This window comes from Neolamprologus brichardi, chromosome 10 (genome assembly GCF_056152115.1).
Source record: "Neolamprologus brichardi isolate AB-2024 chromosome 10, ASM5615211v1, whole genome shotgun sequence".
Taxonomy (NCBI): domain Eukaryota; kingdom Metazoa; phylum Chordata; class Actinopteri; order Cichliformes; family Cichlidae; genus Neolamprologus; species Neolamprologus brichardi.
This window is the reverse complement of record NC_142113.1, coordinates 23,620,217-23,637,022: the sequence shown is the minus strand read 5'-3', so window position 1 is coordinate 23,637,022 and position 16,806 is coordinate 23,620,217. Positions and strand designations below refer to the sequence as shown.

Below are 16,806 nucleotides of genomic sequence, written 5' to 3'. Positions count from 1 at the left end.
AATTCTGTCTTTTAAATCACTTCTTGATCTATTGTGAAAGTAAAAAAATAATATTTATGCAACTTTTGCTTTGAAGAGTAAGTGCTACTCTGAAAGTGAGGACTCCTGAAACTCTGCAGAGCTTTTATGTTATGTGCATTCTTAAAGGTATCAACTCCAACTTTGACTTTTTATAGTCATCACTGGGTTATAGATTACAAAGGCAATAACAAAATGCTCAGATGTTGAAAGATAATCTTTGACCATCACTTGCATAATAGGTTTCCAAGAAATATGGGAAAACTTCCAACTTGTGCAAGACAGCATTTATTATTAACCATCTATTGAGGATTTATTGGTTTGTTTACATGAAGATTATCATATCTAGCTGATGCCTTAAATAAATGCACAGACAAGATGAATGTGATCATGTAGTTTAATGAAGCTTTTGTAACTTTAAGTATCAAATGAACATTTGCAAATTAATGTAAAAGAATACTGTAAATTGTTTTAATAAAAAATCAAAATAAGACAAAAAATGAAAATTATAGGTTTATTTTTGTTATGAGACTATTTATATATAATACAGCTTTCAGTCATTTAACAGACAACAAAGCCAAACAAAATTTAAATATAAAAGACTGTAGACAACAACAACAACATCTGTCTAGACCAGGACAAACAAATAATCATAGTGGACTGTCCAGTGGTACCACGGGTACAGGCGTCATATTTCTAGTAAGACATGGGCACTTCATCCTGTTTTAAAGAGGAAAGACAAACACGAGTTTTATTTTCTGCGATAAACTTCATTATCATTATTACTTATAAGATGTGAACACTCATTTTTTGTACTGTTGGCTAAGGGCTTTCATTCAATCTGCAAAAAAACAACATTTGGCCACTTGGTGGCAGTAAAGTTCACTTGGAAATAAATAGCAATCTCACATCTTAACCTTCCTGTCGTGTTCAGGTCAATGATAGTCAGTGATAGTCAATGAATTTTTAAATGTACATACCCAACATTTAATGTTGGACGAACATGATGATACATTTAGAGTCACCCTGAAACGGACTCTAAATGTCAGTTTCAGTTTCAGGTGCTCTAAAATCTAATCAGATGTCAATTTACATGGACATGCTTCTTCTCAGTCACTTTCACTAACTCCCTAAATGACAGATACTCACCTGACAACATACTTTTCTGCATACTGTGTACCATGTTTAAAGAACTTGCTGTATAAGAATGTAAAATTACAATTGCCTTTAACTGGGAACTTTTTTTTATTACTTCATAGAAAGTAAAATAAACTGTGAATGAAAGTAGCTTACCTTTCTCGTCTGTGCATTTGTTCAATAGTTTCAGGAAGAGGTTTCTTAAAACTCTCTGGAAGGAACAGAGCCGCAAAGGCAGCCACAACAGCCAGAGTCCCCAATATAATATAAGGTAGATACTTAGAATACATACCTGAAGACACAGAGGGGGAAGTTAGGATGAGAGAAAACTCCTTTATGAGTGTACATTTATAAAATATAGAAATTTAATCAAATGAGGTAAAACAGACAGTCAGAAACAGTTAGTACTAATGCTAAATGAATATTAATCAATGCACTCACCCAGACTTAACAATAAAGGGGCAATGCAACTTCCAATTCTGGAAACAGTATTGCTTGTCCCTGTTGCTGTGTTTCTGAGCACTGTTGGGTAAAGCTCTGCGGTGTAGGCGAACATCAGGGAGGAACCAGTCGTGATTGAATACTTACCCAGCATTTCCAGTGCAAGAGCCAGATTCGATAGATCTAAAGAATAATACATTTGTTTAGTTTGTAGATATAAGTAAACAGTAAGAGACAAAACTCTAATCAAGTCTGTGAAACTTGTTTTATATAAGATGGTAATTCTGCATATACCTATCATATAGTCACTTCGTGCCTAGTAACACGAAAAGATCACAAAAACAAATTCTATTCTTCTATTATGAGCATTTACATGTTCATATTTTTGTTTGTTCACATCCTGTAATGTTAAATAACGTATCACATTTCGCACAATGCACACTGGTGCTTTGTTTTTTTCTTCCATCCTCTTTTCAACCTCTGTTCCTTTAAGGGCCCCACCTCCAGAAAAGCCTGACTCGTGATTTGTCGGCTCATCAAAGGCAACTTTGGCATAGTCTCCTGAAAGCTATCTGCCCTTAACACTCACCTGTAGTTTTCTGATACACAATGAACCAGAAGAGACTGTGGATTCCAGCAGAAAGTCAGAAAGAAATGCATTCATGCATTCTCTGGGCCGATAGATACTGTAATAATCAGCCCCCAGTCAGTACTAATGCTAATGTAAACAACAATAGCCATGGACAATGCTAGAACTAAAGATACAGGAAGCTACCTTTTTCCACAGGTACATTACATAAAAAAAAAGTAATCCTAAACTTTTGTAATGCTTTGAGACATTTTAGAGTTAGCAGAAGGGGCTCTAATGCGAAAATATTAGCAGGCTCTAAGGCAGCTGTTCCATCTGGATTGAGTGAATTTTTTGTTCTTTGAAGAAAATGTTGCCAAACAGCTGCTCTGCAGACACAATGTCACTGCATGCAGATAACTGATGATATATATATAATTTGTAACTGGAAGAACTTTTATGTGCAAAATAGCTACAGTGCTTTCCAAAAATAATTTTTTGGGACTTTTGGTCCCCTTTTTCTTTAGATGTTGCCTGGAAGATGGAAAGCAGGTGCAGTGATTTATTAGAATATGTGCAAACCCATATGGGAATATAGCTTTCTTTGTATAGTACAAAGAAGCTTAAAGTCAATATTTGATTCCAGATATTCAAAAGCACATCTTTGTCTGTTTCCTGCCTTTTGTTCAGTTCTCTGTCAAGACGATCCCAGACCGTTTCAATAATGTTGGGGCCCAGGCTGTAAGGAAGCCAATCCATGACTGAATGTGCGCTGTTGCGTGTTTTTCTATATAGGTATGTTTTTACTATATTGGCATGCTAAAAGTTGAAGCTGTTGTCATTCAGATAATAGGTACTTTTAAACCAAAAGTTTTAAAAATGATTTTTGTTCCAGTTCTTGAGGATTTTGGTATATCTCAGCCTTTTTGTTTACCCTCCTTAGGAATGTTTTTTTTGACAGCCATAAATTGCACATCATCCCAGTTCATGCTGCATTTTCAGCAAACATCACTCTTTGCACCTTGTTGTTGTAAAAATATAATTTCATCCTTGTCAAACTGTTATCTTTGACATTTGTATAGATTCCACTGAAGAAATGAGAACAAATTACGTGTTTCAATGGCAGGCTGCTAGTAACAAATGCCTAAAGCAATACTTTAGAACTGGTTCTTTGTTATGAGTTGTAGGTAGACACGACAGTGTTTCATGCTTTGAGCTAGGTGCCCTGTTATGCTTGAATGATTCATAAATCAGTGCTTAACAGTGGCTTAACAACATTTTTCACTAAAATGGACAATTACAAGGACTGAAATTTAGAAGACCAAGACAAAATACAAAAAAAACAACAAGAAAGTCTGGCTCCTTAAAAGCACATAATAATAAAAATAAAATAAAATAAAAAATAAATCACAGTAGTGTGTGTCACTCAAAGGAAAAGGAAGAACCTAATAATTATAGTATGGGCATTTTAAGCATTAAGTAACTTATAAATGACTGATCAATTGTTCTATTGTGAATTCTTGCAGCTTGCTTTTAAGAAATTTTACCGTCTGGAACAAGTTGAATCAGGTAGAGTGGCACAGCTCCAAAGACCAACGTAAGGATCACAGACAGGCGTCGTGGAAGGTATAGCAGAGCCATCCAGCTGGAAATGTATGCTGGAATCTCTACAACTGCTGAGATGAAGCAACTGATGTAGGGGTTTTCATGGAATTGTGCTGTATTGAAAGACAGGCTATAGTAGCCAACAGTCATAGTGAACCTGGGAAAATCAAAGGGAAATGAAAGCGTTTTTTTTTTTCATCTAAGTGAACTTTCCAAAGATTTTTCTGCATGCATGCATTTTTTTCAAATGCAAATCGTGATCATTTTGTCTATCGCAGATCTTATATTATGGAAAACACAAATACATGACACATACATTTCTTTTAGTTAAAAATCATTTTTAGTTAAGAGACAGGTCATTTTTAGCTGTTTATCTGCTAAATCTCCTTTTGATTTCCATGAGGAATCCGGCAAATTCCTTGTTTGTTAATTTTCTCGTTGTTTCATTTTCTCAATCTGAGGATGTCTCATTAAGTCGCTATGTGCTACACTGTCTTCACTGTTTACTCACAACACAAAGCAGAGGATGAGTGTTATGGCTCTGATGCTGCTCTGCCTTAGCAGGTGAAAGACATTGTAATGCTCCTTGGAGTGTGTCTGCATCTTTTCTGTCTGGAAGACACATAAAATTAGTTTGACTGTGTGAGCAGGGCTTTTTCAAAAAATATTAAAACACAAAAATGTTTAAGATTTCTTTTTTTTCCATGCATTTTTATACTAATAATATCAGTCAAATGTCAAATATATTATAAAATTTTTTTAATATATATTTTTATATATATTTTTATATATATATATATATATATATATATATATATATTTATTTGTAAAACTTGAACTTGTTTTCAAATTATAACAACTGTGTTCTGCATCTTGGTTTAATCCAGTAATGTTTAAGTGAAAGTTCACTTACACCACAGTCTTCAAAGATGATCCTCGGAGCTTGAACTTTGTTCCACTTAGCAGCAGTTCTTATAATGGCCTCGGCTTCCTCAACTCTGCCTCGAGAAAGCAACCACCGGGGAGACTCTGGCATAAGCCTGGCTTAATATTTAACACAAACAGAAGGATGCAGACTTGATCAGAGGGATTTTGGAGACAAAGCAAAAAAAGACAGTGAAATAAGGTCAATAAACTTGTTAGTGGGAACAGTTTCTTCTTTTTGTTTCAGCTGCTCCCTTTAGGGGTTGTGACAGAGGGTCATCTTCATCTGTCTCACCTTATCCTTAAGATCCTCTTCTAACCCGTGCATGTCCTCGTTCCCTACATCCATAAACCTTATCTGTGATTTTCTTCTTCTCCTGTCTGCCATCTCCATATTTAACGTCCTTTTCCCAGTGTATCAGCTATCCCTCCTCTGTCCATGTTCAAACCATATCAACCAGAACCTTGCCTCTTTTTCTCTCCAAATATTGAGCTGTCCCTAGGAAATATTTATATCTAATCTTGTCTGCTTCTAGTAACTGAAAAATCTGCCATCTTCATTTTGGCCTCATGTCTTTCTGTAAACACTACTGTGTCAAAACCTTACATTACAGCAGGCCTCACTACCCTCATTTTGCATCTTCACCATTCCAACTGCATCCCCTCGTTCACCCACATATTCTTCTACTGGCTATCATTCCTGCAGTCCATATTTCCACCTGGCTTGGCTCTCTTGTACCTACACCTTACTCTTTCTTTAGATAACAATATCATCTGTGTATGTCACAGTCTATGGAAACTCCCCCCTGACTAATGTCCACCACAGTTTCAAGCAAGTCATTACATTTGATTCAGTTCCTACAGGGAATGCTATATACAGATATATGTAGACAGATAGATATGCTAGAGCGAGTGCCACCTACCACCAAAAGGGGACGTAGGCCACACAAGGCAAAGATAAAGCCAATGACAGTGATTTCCAGTCCCTTAAAAAGTATGCTAAGAGTGGAAGTATCATGTATCCAATAGCAAAGCCTAGACATGTGCCAAAAGATGAGTAAAGGACACGCACTTTGCCAGTTAAGACCTCAGAACCTGCAAAAAAAGAGGGGGTAATGATGAATAAAAACAAATGTGTTCCTAAAAAAACAAAAAAAGGAAACAAACTGAAGATCGCACAAAAAAATCTGTTTGCATATTATCAACACCATGCAGAGTGCCACACCACAATAAATAAGCTTTCATGTATATTTTTTTAACATCTGAATTTGTTTATGGCAGTGAGGTGTGGTTTGTGGCTCAGCTGCAAAGGCACACGTGGGACAGAGTGCTTCTAGAAGCGCTGTCCGCTGAGAGGGTTCACGCATCTGCAGCAAATTTGCCAATCACTGCCTGTTATTTTATGTAAAAGTGTGCTGAGACCCCTGGAAAGACTGAAAGTGCATGAAAGTGAATATGTGAGTGATGTGACACCTGACAGGTTAGCTGTGAGAGTTACAGCAGAATGATCTGCAATAAAGCAGCTTCCTTCTGAATGACTCCTTCACTCCATTTGAGCTGTCACATGACTTCAGTTTCTGACTAATTTTGCACTTATATGAAAACATCTGCTGCTCTTTTTGCTGTACAAAGCACACATGTAAAACCTGCACTTAGACATTCCTCTGGTGTTTTCTATTCTTGGCTCCCTAGTTTATGCTCCTTGTGTTAGATTGCATCAAAATGCATCTTTCAAACTGCATCATTTATCAATTGGCATGATGTTAGTAGATCAGCAGTAGAACCTGACGCTCCCATTGGCCCTTTTTAGGATTGTGGTGTCATTACAATTTGTCCCACTGTCACGGCTGCGGCAGCAGTCATGTGGTGTGTGAGAGTAAGGACCCAAGATGCAGGTACAGGCTGAGATAGGAGTGAGCTTTATTTACAGGAGTGGCAAAAAACAGGAAATGCAGAACGGTGAGCTACCAAAACTAACCTGAAACCATAACTACACGGGATGATGAGCAGGGATGACACAGAGAATGTAGAGCAGAGAGCCACAGAGATACACCGAGTAACACAGACGGTCCGACAGTGAGCAAAGACAACCCCACACTATAAATACACACACAAAGGGAATAAGGGACGGCAAACAGGAGGGAGGCACAGCTGATCCTAATTAACACGACGAGACAAGAGACACAGACCTTAAAAGTAAAACAGGAAACACAGAACACAGGGAAGCCACGTAACAAAACCTGAAACTAGAACTCAAGAAATACTAAAGGGCTGAGGAGCTAAAGTGAGCAAGAAACCAAAAACTAAAAGCACAAAACTCAAAAACACTGGGTCACTGACACAGGACTATGACACCTTCTTATAAATCTGGCCCTTAGTTTTGCATCATAGCTAAATAAATGTTCTATCCTACCCAACACAAGAGCAGCCACAAAGTTGGACATCTGTCCCAAACCGTTGATGAAGAGGATGATGAGGAACATAATCCATGAACCAGAAAAGACTTGAGCAAAGGTGAAAACTGTCTGTAGTGCCAAAGCTGCAAAAAGAATGTGTTTTCTGCCATATCTAGACAGAGAAGATAAATATATTAGTAAACATATACATGCATAAAAAGTGTTGTACTTCCTATACAGTTGTGTGAATTGCATCTAAAAATCTGGATGGTGCTGTACACAGACAAAATAACAAAAAAAGTGCATTGTCCAAGAAATGATGGACCTAACGGTATTCAAAATATTGTGGGGTAGAAGGAGCACAAATTGAAAATAAATAAGTACATATCTCAAAATAATAACTCTGTTCTACCACTTTACTCTATTTCTTATTATACTGGTAAAAATACAACTCCATCATCAATTAAAATCACAGAAAAGTTCGTCTGGATGTAGCATTTTCAGCGGCATAATACATGTCTTTTATATTACTGACTATTATAAGTGTATACTGTAACATGATCTTTTTAAAATGATTTTCATTTTTATTTCTTTTTACAATAAAGACAATCTTAATATCGAAACACTGAAGCCTTTCAGTTGTACAATGACCTTTAAAGAATGGTGTGGTGTTTGGTCTCTTTCACATGAATCTCATGTCAGTACCTGTCTGACAGCTGGCCTGAGAAGAACGATCCAAGGAGTCCTCCCACGAAGAAAACAGTAGATGTGAACGGCTGCTTCCATTGGTTACTGCACACCAAGTCAAACTGGAAAATGAGATATTAGCAGTTGAACGACTGAATATGTGCATGCAGGAAATAACAATGTTAAAGTCAGTGTGATTTGTGCTGACTGTTGCTGGCTGTATTCAAATGTCTTTTCACTCTAAGTAGAAAGAAAAAGGGTGCGTCTTTCCTGGCGTGCAGAAACTAAATCCCCATAGAGCACCTTGAACTTTAAGCACTGACAAAATAATGACAAGCTGAATACATAATGAATTTGCTCAAAGATCAACAAGATTAGAACAAGATAATGAGAAATAAGCCATGTTGATAACAGTACAGAAAGAGTTTTCCACAGGAATTTATAACACGTTCCTATGTTGACTGACTGCACCTACTGTATGTTCACAGGTGTGTTCTGTCCTAACCGTTGAACAAATGGATGGGCTGAAATCCCCTGCCTTGGATAAGGTAGGAGGAAAGGAGCCACATAGACTAAGGAGTTAATGATATATCTGCAACATCAAGAAAAAACAGACGATGCTGCTAAAAAATACTACATAGAAAAAAAAGTCGATGTAGAAGAAGGATTTGACCATACCTCAGAAACTATAGTGGATTCATAGATGTCTTTGCTATAGCTCCACCCATCTACACAGCCCTCCTCCTCCAGGTCTGTAAGGTTGACATCCCTGCCAGGAATGTATCCCTGAGCAGAGAGATTTCTGACCACATCCAACCTGTATCTGCTGCATCTGCTCAGCTCCTGTTTCCCATCCACCTCCTCATAGTCACAAGGATACAAACAGTTTTAGGGTTATTAGTATTGAGACATTTAAGAAAAACTCAGTAGGATGTCATAGTGTTTACAAAAATATGTAATATTGAGGCAACAATGGGCCTATACGGTGGCCCTGAGAGGCCAAACGGGCTGCAACTTAAGAAAACACCAGCAATAACAAAAATGCTGCGAAAGCACACAAAGTACAACGGAAATAGTACAAACAAAAAAAGAAATAGGAAAAAAGAAAACAGGAATAGGAAAAAACAGATTTCCAAAAGCACAAGGGAAGTGTTTCTGGGGAGACATTAACCTGACGGACCAGTTGCAGGAACCAAAATAGCGCAAGAAGTGGAGGATCTATGGTTTTGTGAGGAAAGAAAAGATGAGAGGTAAGTGTGTTAGCCTAACTATTAGCCTAAAAATCCATCATCACTATTATATGACTCATGACAAAACACACCGGCCCTTTCTCAATTCTCAAGTACACGAGTACGTAGTCGCGTTCTCGGCGGGTGCGTACTCGCCGAGAACGCACGGGAGTACGGACTCGCCGAGAATGCGAGCACGGACTCGCGATTTGTACAATTGGAACACCAGCTTACTTGATGATGTCACAGGTCCGGAGTTTTTACTGCCGTCCTTAATTTAACTGTGAGTAATATGTTATGAAGCTTAACTTTAATCACAGCCAAACCGGTTTACTCAGGAACAAATAAAAAGCCGAAATAAGCCAAACATTAACATTTAGAAGTGATCTAAGTGACTTATATATCATGTTTAACCTCAGTAGTGAAATCTCTATTAATAAAAATAGTGTACATGTACATACGTGTACATACCTTAATAAAAACAAGCAGGTGAGATGTTAGAACGCTTTTATTTTTATTTTAGTGGACACTCAATACAATAGACAACTACTGGGGTTTGGGGTTTGTTTAACCTGAGTAGCGAAAAGACCGCGGGGGGGTTGAAAACGATCTGCCGGGAGTCGGCTGTTCTCGCCGGCTGTAATAATCCTCGACCTCGCTGTCTGCTATGGAGCTGGCGGGTCACAGACATCTCCGAAAACGTCGGACCTCGTTTGGAAATATATGATATCTTGATAAACTGAGCAGATATTCGAAGTTTACACAGCTACATTCTCGCTTGAAAAGAACTTAAAAGTTTATTTTGTGACCCAGAAAGAGTAATATTTAAAAGTTTTTAGACCCGCTCGTCCGCCATTGCCGCGTTTGAGTTTTGGACGAAATGCATTCTGGGATATTTAGCTGTACCAAGTCCACACAAGTCACCACCGATGCATGCTCGATAAAATGGACGGAGCGAGAACACATCCGGGACTTTTTCGCGTTCTCGGCTCGATGCGTACTTTGAATTGGAACAGTACTTGGTCTCCGACTGATGACGTATCACGAGTACACGAGAACGCAAGTACGCACAAGTACGCATATTGAGAAAGGCCCACCTATTATTTTTTGGGTTCCTGCAACTGGTCCGTCGGGTTATCGTTTCCCCAGAAACACTTCCCTTGTGCTTTTTCCAACCAAAATATTTGTATAAAATTGCACAAAAAGAATAGATGGTCCAAATCCTCCTCTTCTGTTTCACAAAATACACAATTACCAGTTTCTATTTTGAATCTATCACCAAGGAGTCCCTTGTGCTTTTTCCTATTTCTGTTTTGCAATATTTTTATTGCATTTCATAAAGATTTAATGGTTTTTAGTTTAAATGTATTGTTTACACTGCCTTTTTAAACTTTCAACAACCAGCAACGTAAAAACTCATTTAGTTCCAAAAAGTAGTTTTCTACTTCTCCCAAGCATGTTTTTTTTGTTTTGAAATAAGCATAAATGTGTTCAAATAAATACAAATGTTTTGAGTTACATTATTGGAATAATATTTGAAGCAAACTCAATTATCACTGAAAAACTGCATCAGTAGTTTAAATGTTTTCTTTGATGTGCTGTATCACAGAGTTGGGGCTCTCGCAGTCACTTACCCTGATTGGGATGACACTTTTACGCCAGTCTTCAGTGAGGTTGATACCAGATACCAGGCAGTGATGACTCGGTGTATCAGTCAGAAAAACGAGAGTGAAAGCACCAAATCCATTTGGCATAATGGTAGCAACGAGCGAGAAGAAGACAATTTGCTGGAAACGTCCCCACTGCCCCAGAAAACCAATGGTTTCAGCATAATCTCTCATAGTCAAATAATTATAACCCTTTTTCTAAGCTGCTGACTCTTCTGTCTTCCTGAAACTGCATTGTGTCACGCCACACCTTCTATGTTGGCTGTGCTTACATGTACTCCACCCAAACACACACAGATCCTGGCTCCTATTACCTCTTTTGTACTGTTCAAAATAACCTTCTAAACTTTTATTTATATATTTTTTAACTGTGACTTTCACAAGCTGCTGTGTTTCCAGGAGTGACTAATGTTACCATAATGACACATCTGTGTAAAACGATTATGAGATTAACACATTAGCTGAATATGCATTGCATGCCATTTTTTCACAGCCTTCTTCTTTACAGATTATTTCTAATAGATATGATAACTGTATCAATAAGCTGTAAACTGTAAAAATATTAAATAAATATTTCAGTCTTTCATATATCAGTCCTCCTTTTTCTTATGTATTTGTTAAACAGACTCTTGTACTGTGCTAAATATATGACACTATGAGAGTACCAGACTTCAAACAGGTTTGATGAGTTTAAAAGTTAATGAGTGTGAAAGTTGTGTGCACATCATTATAAAAAATACCCAACTGACAACTGAGTATCTATTTTTGGCTCCTATTTCTTTTCTTTTGTTCATGTCATTAATATCGAAACATATGTAGATAAATAAGCCTAGCTACATAAATTGCAAACCAAATGCAAATGTGATCAGACTATTCAGTTGCTCGAATGTAGGCTGGGTAGTGAAAACACTTTGAAAGGTACAGTTATATCCTATGTGCCAAATGTTTATATGCATGTTTATCTAAAATATAATGTTATAAATGCTACAATTGTTTTCTCGAGCATTTGATAGAGCTATAGTTCATGACTTTTTTAACCTGTTGTCTGTCTTGACACTTCTCTCACTCAAAGCTGCAATTGGATTGGCGAGATAAGGCTAATCAGTCAGCCTCAAGCGCTGTGGTTGACACACTACAGCTCAGCTGTGCTGAAGAAGCCCTGGAATGTGTCGCAAATACTCTGAAATACTCAATAGTAGGGACATAATGCCTTAGCTTAAACTAAGAAAAAAAATAATGGAAGTAATAATCATTAACATTATTAAAAAAAAATTTAACGTTATGAAATGATTTAATAATGTCAGTTATAACTTTATAATACGCTCTACTTTTTTTTTTTTTTTAGCTGGATTGGTCAGTCATTGCAGCAGTTGTTGTAGGAGTAAAAGTGTGAGAAGCAAGAGTCTGGTGAAGCACTGGTGTCATGTCACCGTCATGAAGGTGCAGCTACAATATCAGTCAGGGCCGTGCAGAGAGGTTTAAAGGGGCGGGTGCTCAAAGTTAAAAAGGGGCACATTGAACCAGGCTGAATAACAACAACACACATTCATCAAGAATCTAATATGGGAAGGGCAGGGCTGTGTTGATCTGAGACTGTAGACACTAAAAAGTCCATAGGAGAGATGGTAGCTGATTAAACAAGTGTCATGAGATAATAACAAAATGCAAAGATTGGTGACAGCACTTGGAACCATAAGGACACAAAAAAACTGTGAGAAATAATTTAGGCTCTGCCTGTGAATCACTCTTTGTTTCTCTTCTTCCTTCCATCCCATCATTTCATATATCACTCTCCACTTGCTGTCTATCTGAGAACAAGGCACAACTTGCTATTGCAATAAACTATAATCTAATTATCCACATCTAACAACTCTTGCACTTAATCTATAATAAAATGATGACAGAAAAATGTTATGGCACTGCCTTTAGTAGCCTCACACAGCGCCTACTGTTCCCTCCTCATGTGCTTACCAGGCATGTCTGGACAATGTTATATCATGAGTAATATATATTTTTTAATCCATCTAAATAAAACACACACATGCACGCACACACAGTGACATTTTAGACCTTCTTCAGAATACTGTATACACTATGGGCATCACGGTGCTGATCCAGAATCCTTACATTATTATTTATTACTAGAGCTACAATAATAAAGCAATGAGGAGGGGGAAGTAATAAATATGAAATAATGTATTTATGATTCCATTTGTTTCACTATCCACTCTGTGCAGGGGGAAAGCTTTTTTAAACTGTAGAGATACAATCATTTTACTGCTGTAAAAACCAAATTTTGTCTTATTTAAAATATAAATCTAATATAATCTGCTTCTTAATGTATGTTCTTTAAAATACAGCGTGTGTTTTTTAATATATTATAATTATAATAATGCATAATTATGTGGACATGCATATTAGACCGTTTTTTAGTGAAATATAATCCCTCCAGAAAGGCAGGAAAAGCCCGGAAACTTACTTTAAAACTAAATATGTTCCCTAAAACGGTGACAGAGCTACAGACCCATGACAGCCTTACACAGGTAGCCAGCAGCTATGACCAGCACTACTTGTGCAGTTAATAAAAGGACAGGTAATGTTTGTCGCGCTGTTGCACACACAGCACGCTCGTTTGTTTCAGTTCGTCAGTTGCAACAAGACAACTTACCAACGTGTACGTAATAAGCCAATACTCCTGTGTGCTATACACTACAGTGTACGCTGTACACCTACTTACTGGTTTTGTCGTATTAGTCTGTGTCTCTGAGTTAACTTGTGTTTCTCCTACAGCTCAGGTACCGCAGGTTTGCTGTCTTGCACCTCCTCTTCTGCTTTCTGCTACTGCACTCCCTCTTGTTTGCTCTCTCTATTGCTAACTGGAAGGCAGACCTGACAGTTTGCCAGTTAGAATACCAAACATGACTGGATGACCTCATCACCAATTCAATTCAATTTAATTTCAATTCAATTCAGTGTGATTTATACATTGCTAAATCACAACAACAGTTGCCTCAAGGCTCTATATTGTAAGGTAGACCCTACAATAATAACACCGGAATGACTTTGTGGTGCAGGCAATGGATATCTGCAACTACTATGATCTTACTATCATCTTAACTCTATTACTCTCAGTTTCAGCCAGTCCTTCATTGTTTATGTGAACATTGTTTTCTGTTCTTATTTTTGCTTCTAGGCTGCATTTTAAAAAGAAATGATAGTCCAGTTACATCGCTGGAGAGAATTATGGAAAACCCTGAGAGACTAAATAAACTGAAGCAGAATTGCAAGAATCCAGAGATTGATGAAAGCTGTACAAAACAAAGAGGACTGACCAATTTTGAGTGTTCTGACTAGGGATGGGTATTGATAACATTTTCACGATTCCGATTCCATTTTCGATTCTGTTTAACGATTCGATACTTTATCGATTCTCTTATCGATTCTTTTTAAAAAAGGAGAGCCCTAAGTTCGATTAGCTTAGAACTTTGTTTTATATCTTCTCTTTGAACAAGATAAAATTTAGGAGTAACATGGCCTTACAAACCCAACAGTGAGATCTTAAGAGATCCAGCCTATGGCTCTTCAATGGGGTGTCACAGGGTCCCCAGGAAAAAAAATTGTAAATGTAAAATAATACAATAAATATTCTTCTGTAGCAATTACACAAGAATATCCAGTAATGTTCCTGCCCACAATTAAACACACTCACTTACCGAAAATCGGGGGCATCTGCTGTGGCAATGGGTGCAAGCCTTTTACCACAAACTTAGTCACTGCTCGGTGACATTCGTCTATCCTGGCCTGAAAGGAGACGCTAACGGTAGACTGCAGCGAGAACTGCCAGCATCTGAGCCAGCCAGACTCTGTCTCTCTCATCATGGTCAACTCAATGCACAGTAATGGCAGGTTTTGTAATAAGGCAGATCGCGCTAATATAATATGCACTCTTAGTTGATTATTTACCTGCCGCATTAACGGGAGAGGACGTGCAAACGTTACCGCTGCTGCTGGGTTGAAATTCACGAGTCTGGAGCGGAATTAAAAACACGACATTCATTTAAGGTCATCGCGTGTTTTGTGAGCAAATGCTTTTGCATTTTCGTAGTGTTTCCTCCCTTAAATGAAATATCTACTTTTCAAGTATTGCAAGTTGCCCTGTTGTCATCCGTTCTCGTAAAGTATAACCAAACTTTTGAGCATTTGAGCCGCTTAGGCGCCGTGTTTCCTGCCAGGTAAATGACGCTCCGCAACGTGGTGACGTCATTCGGGGCGACTGGAATCGATAAGGGAATCGTTTGCAAAAATGGCAAACAATTCCAAGGAATTGAAACAGTGGGAACCGGTTCTCAACAAGAACCGGTTTTCGATACCCATCCCTAGTTCTGACTTAGAATGTAATGAGGAAATTGATAGAAACTAAATAATAAGCAACATGTCAGTCTCTGAATAACGTGGATAAGTTGGTTGCAAAGTGGCCCATAAACAAAAACACAAATTTAAGCAACCAGAGCTTTCACCTTATGTTTGACACATGTAAAACAAGTTAGCTTTTGTTTAATCAAGCTGAAATAGAAAGGACTTTGATTGCTAAATGTGGTAATCAGTACGTTATATGCAGTGAGGTATAAGGAATGCCAACATTAGATCTTATGAAAAAGACTGAGAATAAATGGCTGAAATCATTGACAGTTGTGGGATTGCATTAACAACTTGTTTTTTTTCTTTGATAAAAAGTTCTAAAGGACATCCATTTTTTCAGCTGCTTATCCAATGAAGTGTTGCAGGAGGTGTAACCTATATCTGACTTTGGGAAAGAGGCAGCATACACGTATCTGTCACAGCAGAGTAACAGATAGACAGAGACACACACAGCCTGTGGGTTGGACTCGAACCCAGGCCGAGTCCAACCCATGGCCCTATGCCGCATGGCTTCCTCACTCTCTTTCCTGTCAATCTTCACTGTATCTATCCAATAAAGCCAGTTAAAAGACCAAAAAATATATATTTAAAAGTAATACTAAATAAAAATGTTTGCTTTCTTGTGAGGTCAAATGCAAAGTACTTCTTAAAAGTCCTGTCTATCTGGTTTTACACTAGAGGTTAGAGAAGTTTCCCCTGAGAGTTTCACATTAAAAGCTACAGATGAGACAGTGACAGAAGCAGAAAAAGAGCTGTGGTTTTTAACTGTCAGTCTCACACTTGGCTTAATTTGTTATTGCCTTTGTTGTCGGTGAGAAACTTGAACAATTGTGTGAGTGATGTTTTTTCTGTCTTTTGCTGGCAAGCCCCAAACCCTCACACTGCCCTTTAGAGTAGAAGAGGAAAACTATAATGCCCACACTCCACAAATTTTATCAAACATTTTAAATCCAGAGGAGATTTTAATAAAATAAAGGTCACAATAATAGCATCAATAAGCAAGCAAACAATGTGGTCATCAGAAATGCCAGCCCTTATGAAAATTAAAAGGTAAAATGAAAATACACCAGTGTCACCAAAGAAAATACATAACATTGTATAACTTCACTAATCTAGTATCACAATTTGTGAAAATAAAAAAATAAATGAAAGAAATATCTATAAAATAAAATAAAACTGTAGCTTTCTGGATCCTTTTATATTGTGTGAAAGCTAAAAATAATTTCACGCATAAAAATACAGCATTCAGAAAAAGTCAAATAATATATATGTTTGTGTTGTTCTTAGATCAAGATTGTCACAATAACTGTCTATATCTTGTTTCTCTTAAGGACCTGAATGGCTTGCTGGCTTGGAACAATATCGGGCCCCCTGACCGCAGACAAAAAAACTCCTTCAACAAAAACAGAACAAATAAACAAAACAAAAGGAGCATAAAACTTTTGAAAACCCTGTTAGTATAATTAACCAAATGTGAAGCCATATTTTTGGTCTGATAACGGCAGAAAACACCAGCACCACAAACATGATTGAGTGAGGTTCGGTTTTGCAGCTTTCCTAAATAGACACATAGCAAATATAGCCACCTTTTGCCAGAACCAGTCTGACAAAAGGGGCTAAAAACTAAAGCATGTATGACCAATTTGTACTGGTTGTGGGAACCAGTGTAAAAGCTCCTTCCATAATTCTTATCAGAGAAGAAGAAAGGAAGATAA

The 16,806-nt window shown here is 37.6% G+C and overlaps 1 protein-coding gene across 1 annotated transcript; it reads right to left on the bottom strand.

The window, feature by feature from the left end:
• Positions 1-407: 407 nt before the first annotated feature.
• LOC102788401 (organic cation/carnitine transporter 2-like) lies at positions 408-11,137 on the bottom strand. The gene is made up of 11 exons (XM_087847432.1): positions 10,640-11,137; positions 8,455-8,637; positions 7,795-7,898; positions 7,107-7,261; positions 5,617-5,788; positions 4,683-4,809; positions 4,281-4,381; positions 3,712-3,926; positions 1,597-1,779; positions 1,312-1,447; positions 408-738 (listed from the first exon to the last, which is right to left on the bottom strand). Exons 1-11 carry the CDS (start codon positions 10,844-10,846, stop codon positions 669-671), a joined length of 1,653 nt encoding a protein of 550 aa, XP_087703558.1. The 5' UTR covers positions 10,847-11,137; the 3' UTR covers positions 408-668.
• Between the last annotated feature and the right edge of the window lie 5,669 nt (positions 11,138-16,806).

What these genes read in the sequence shown, in the direction of transcription:
- LOC102788401 (XM_087847432.1), bottom strand. Translation starts at nt 10,846, where the DNA reads ATGAGAGATTATGCTGAAACCATTGGTTTTCTGGGGCAGTGGGGACGT. An exon ending in AATCCACTATAGTTTCTGAG is followed by an intron (nt 7,899 to 8,454) that starts GTATGGTCAAAT and finishes CTCATTTTCCAG; the next exon opens with TTTGACTTGGTGTGCAGTAA. An exon ending in GCCTACGTCCCCTTTTGGTG is followed by an intron (nt 4,810 to 5,616) that starts GTAGGTGGCACT and finishes ATATTAAGCCAG; the next exon opens with GCTTATGCCAGAGTCTCCCC.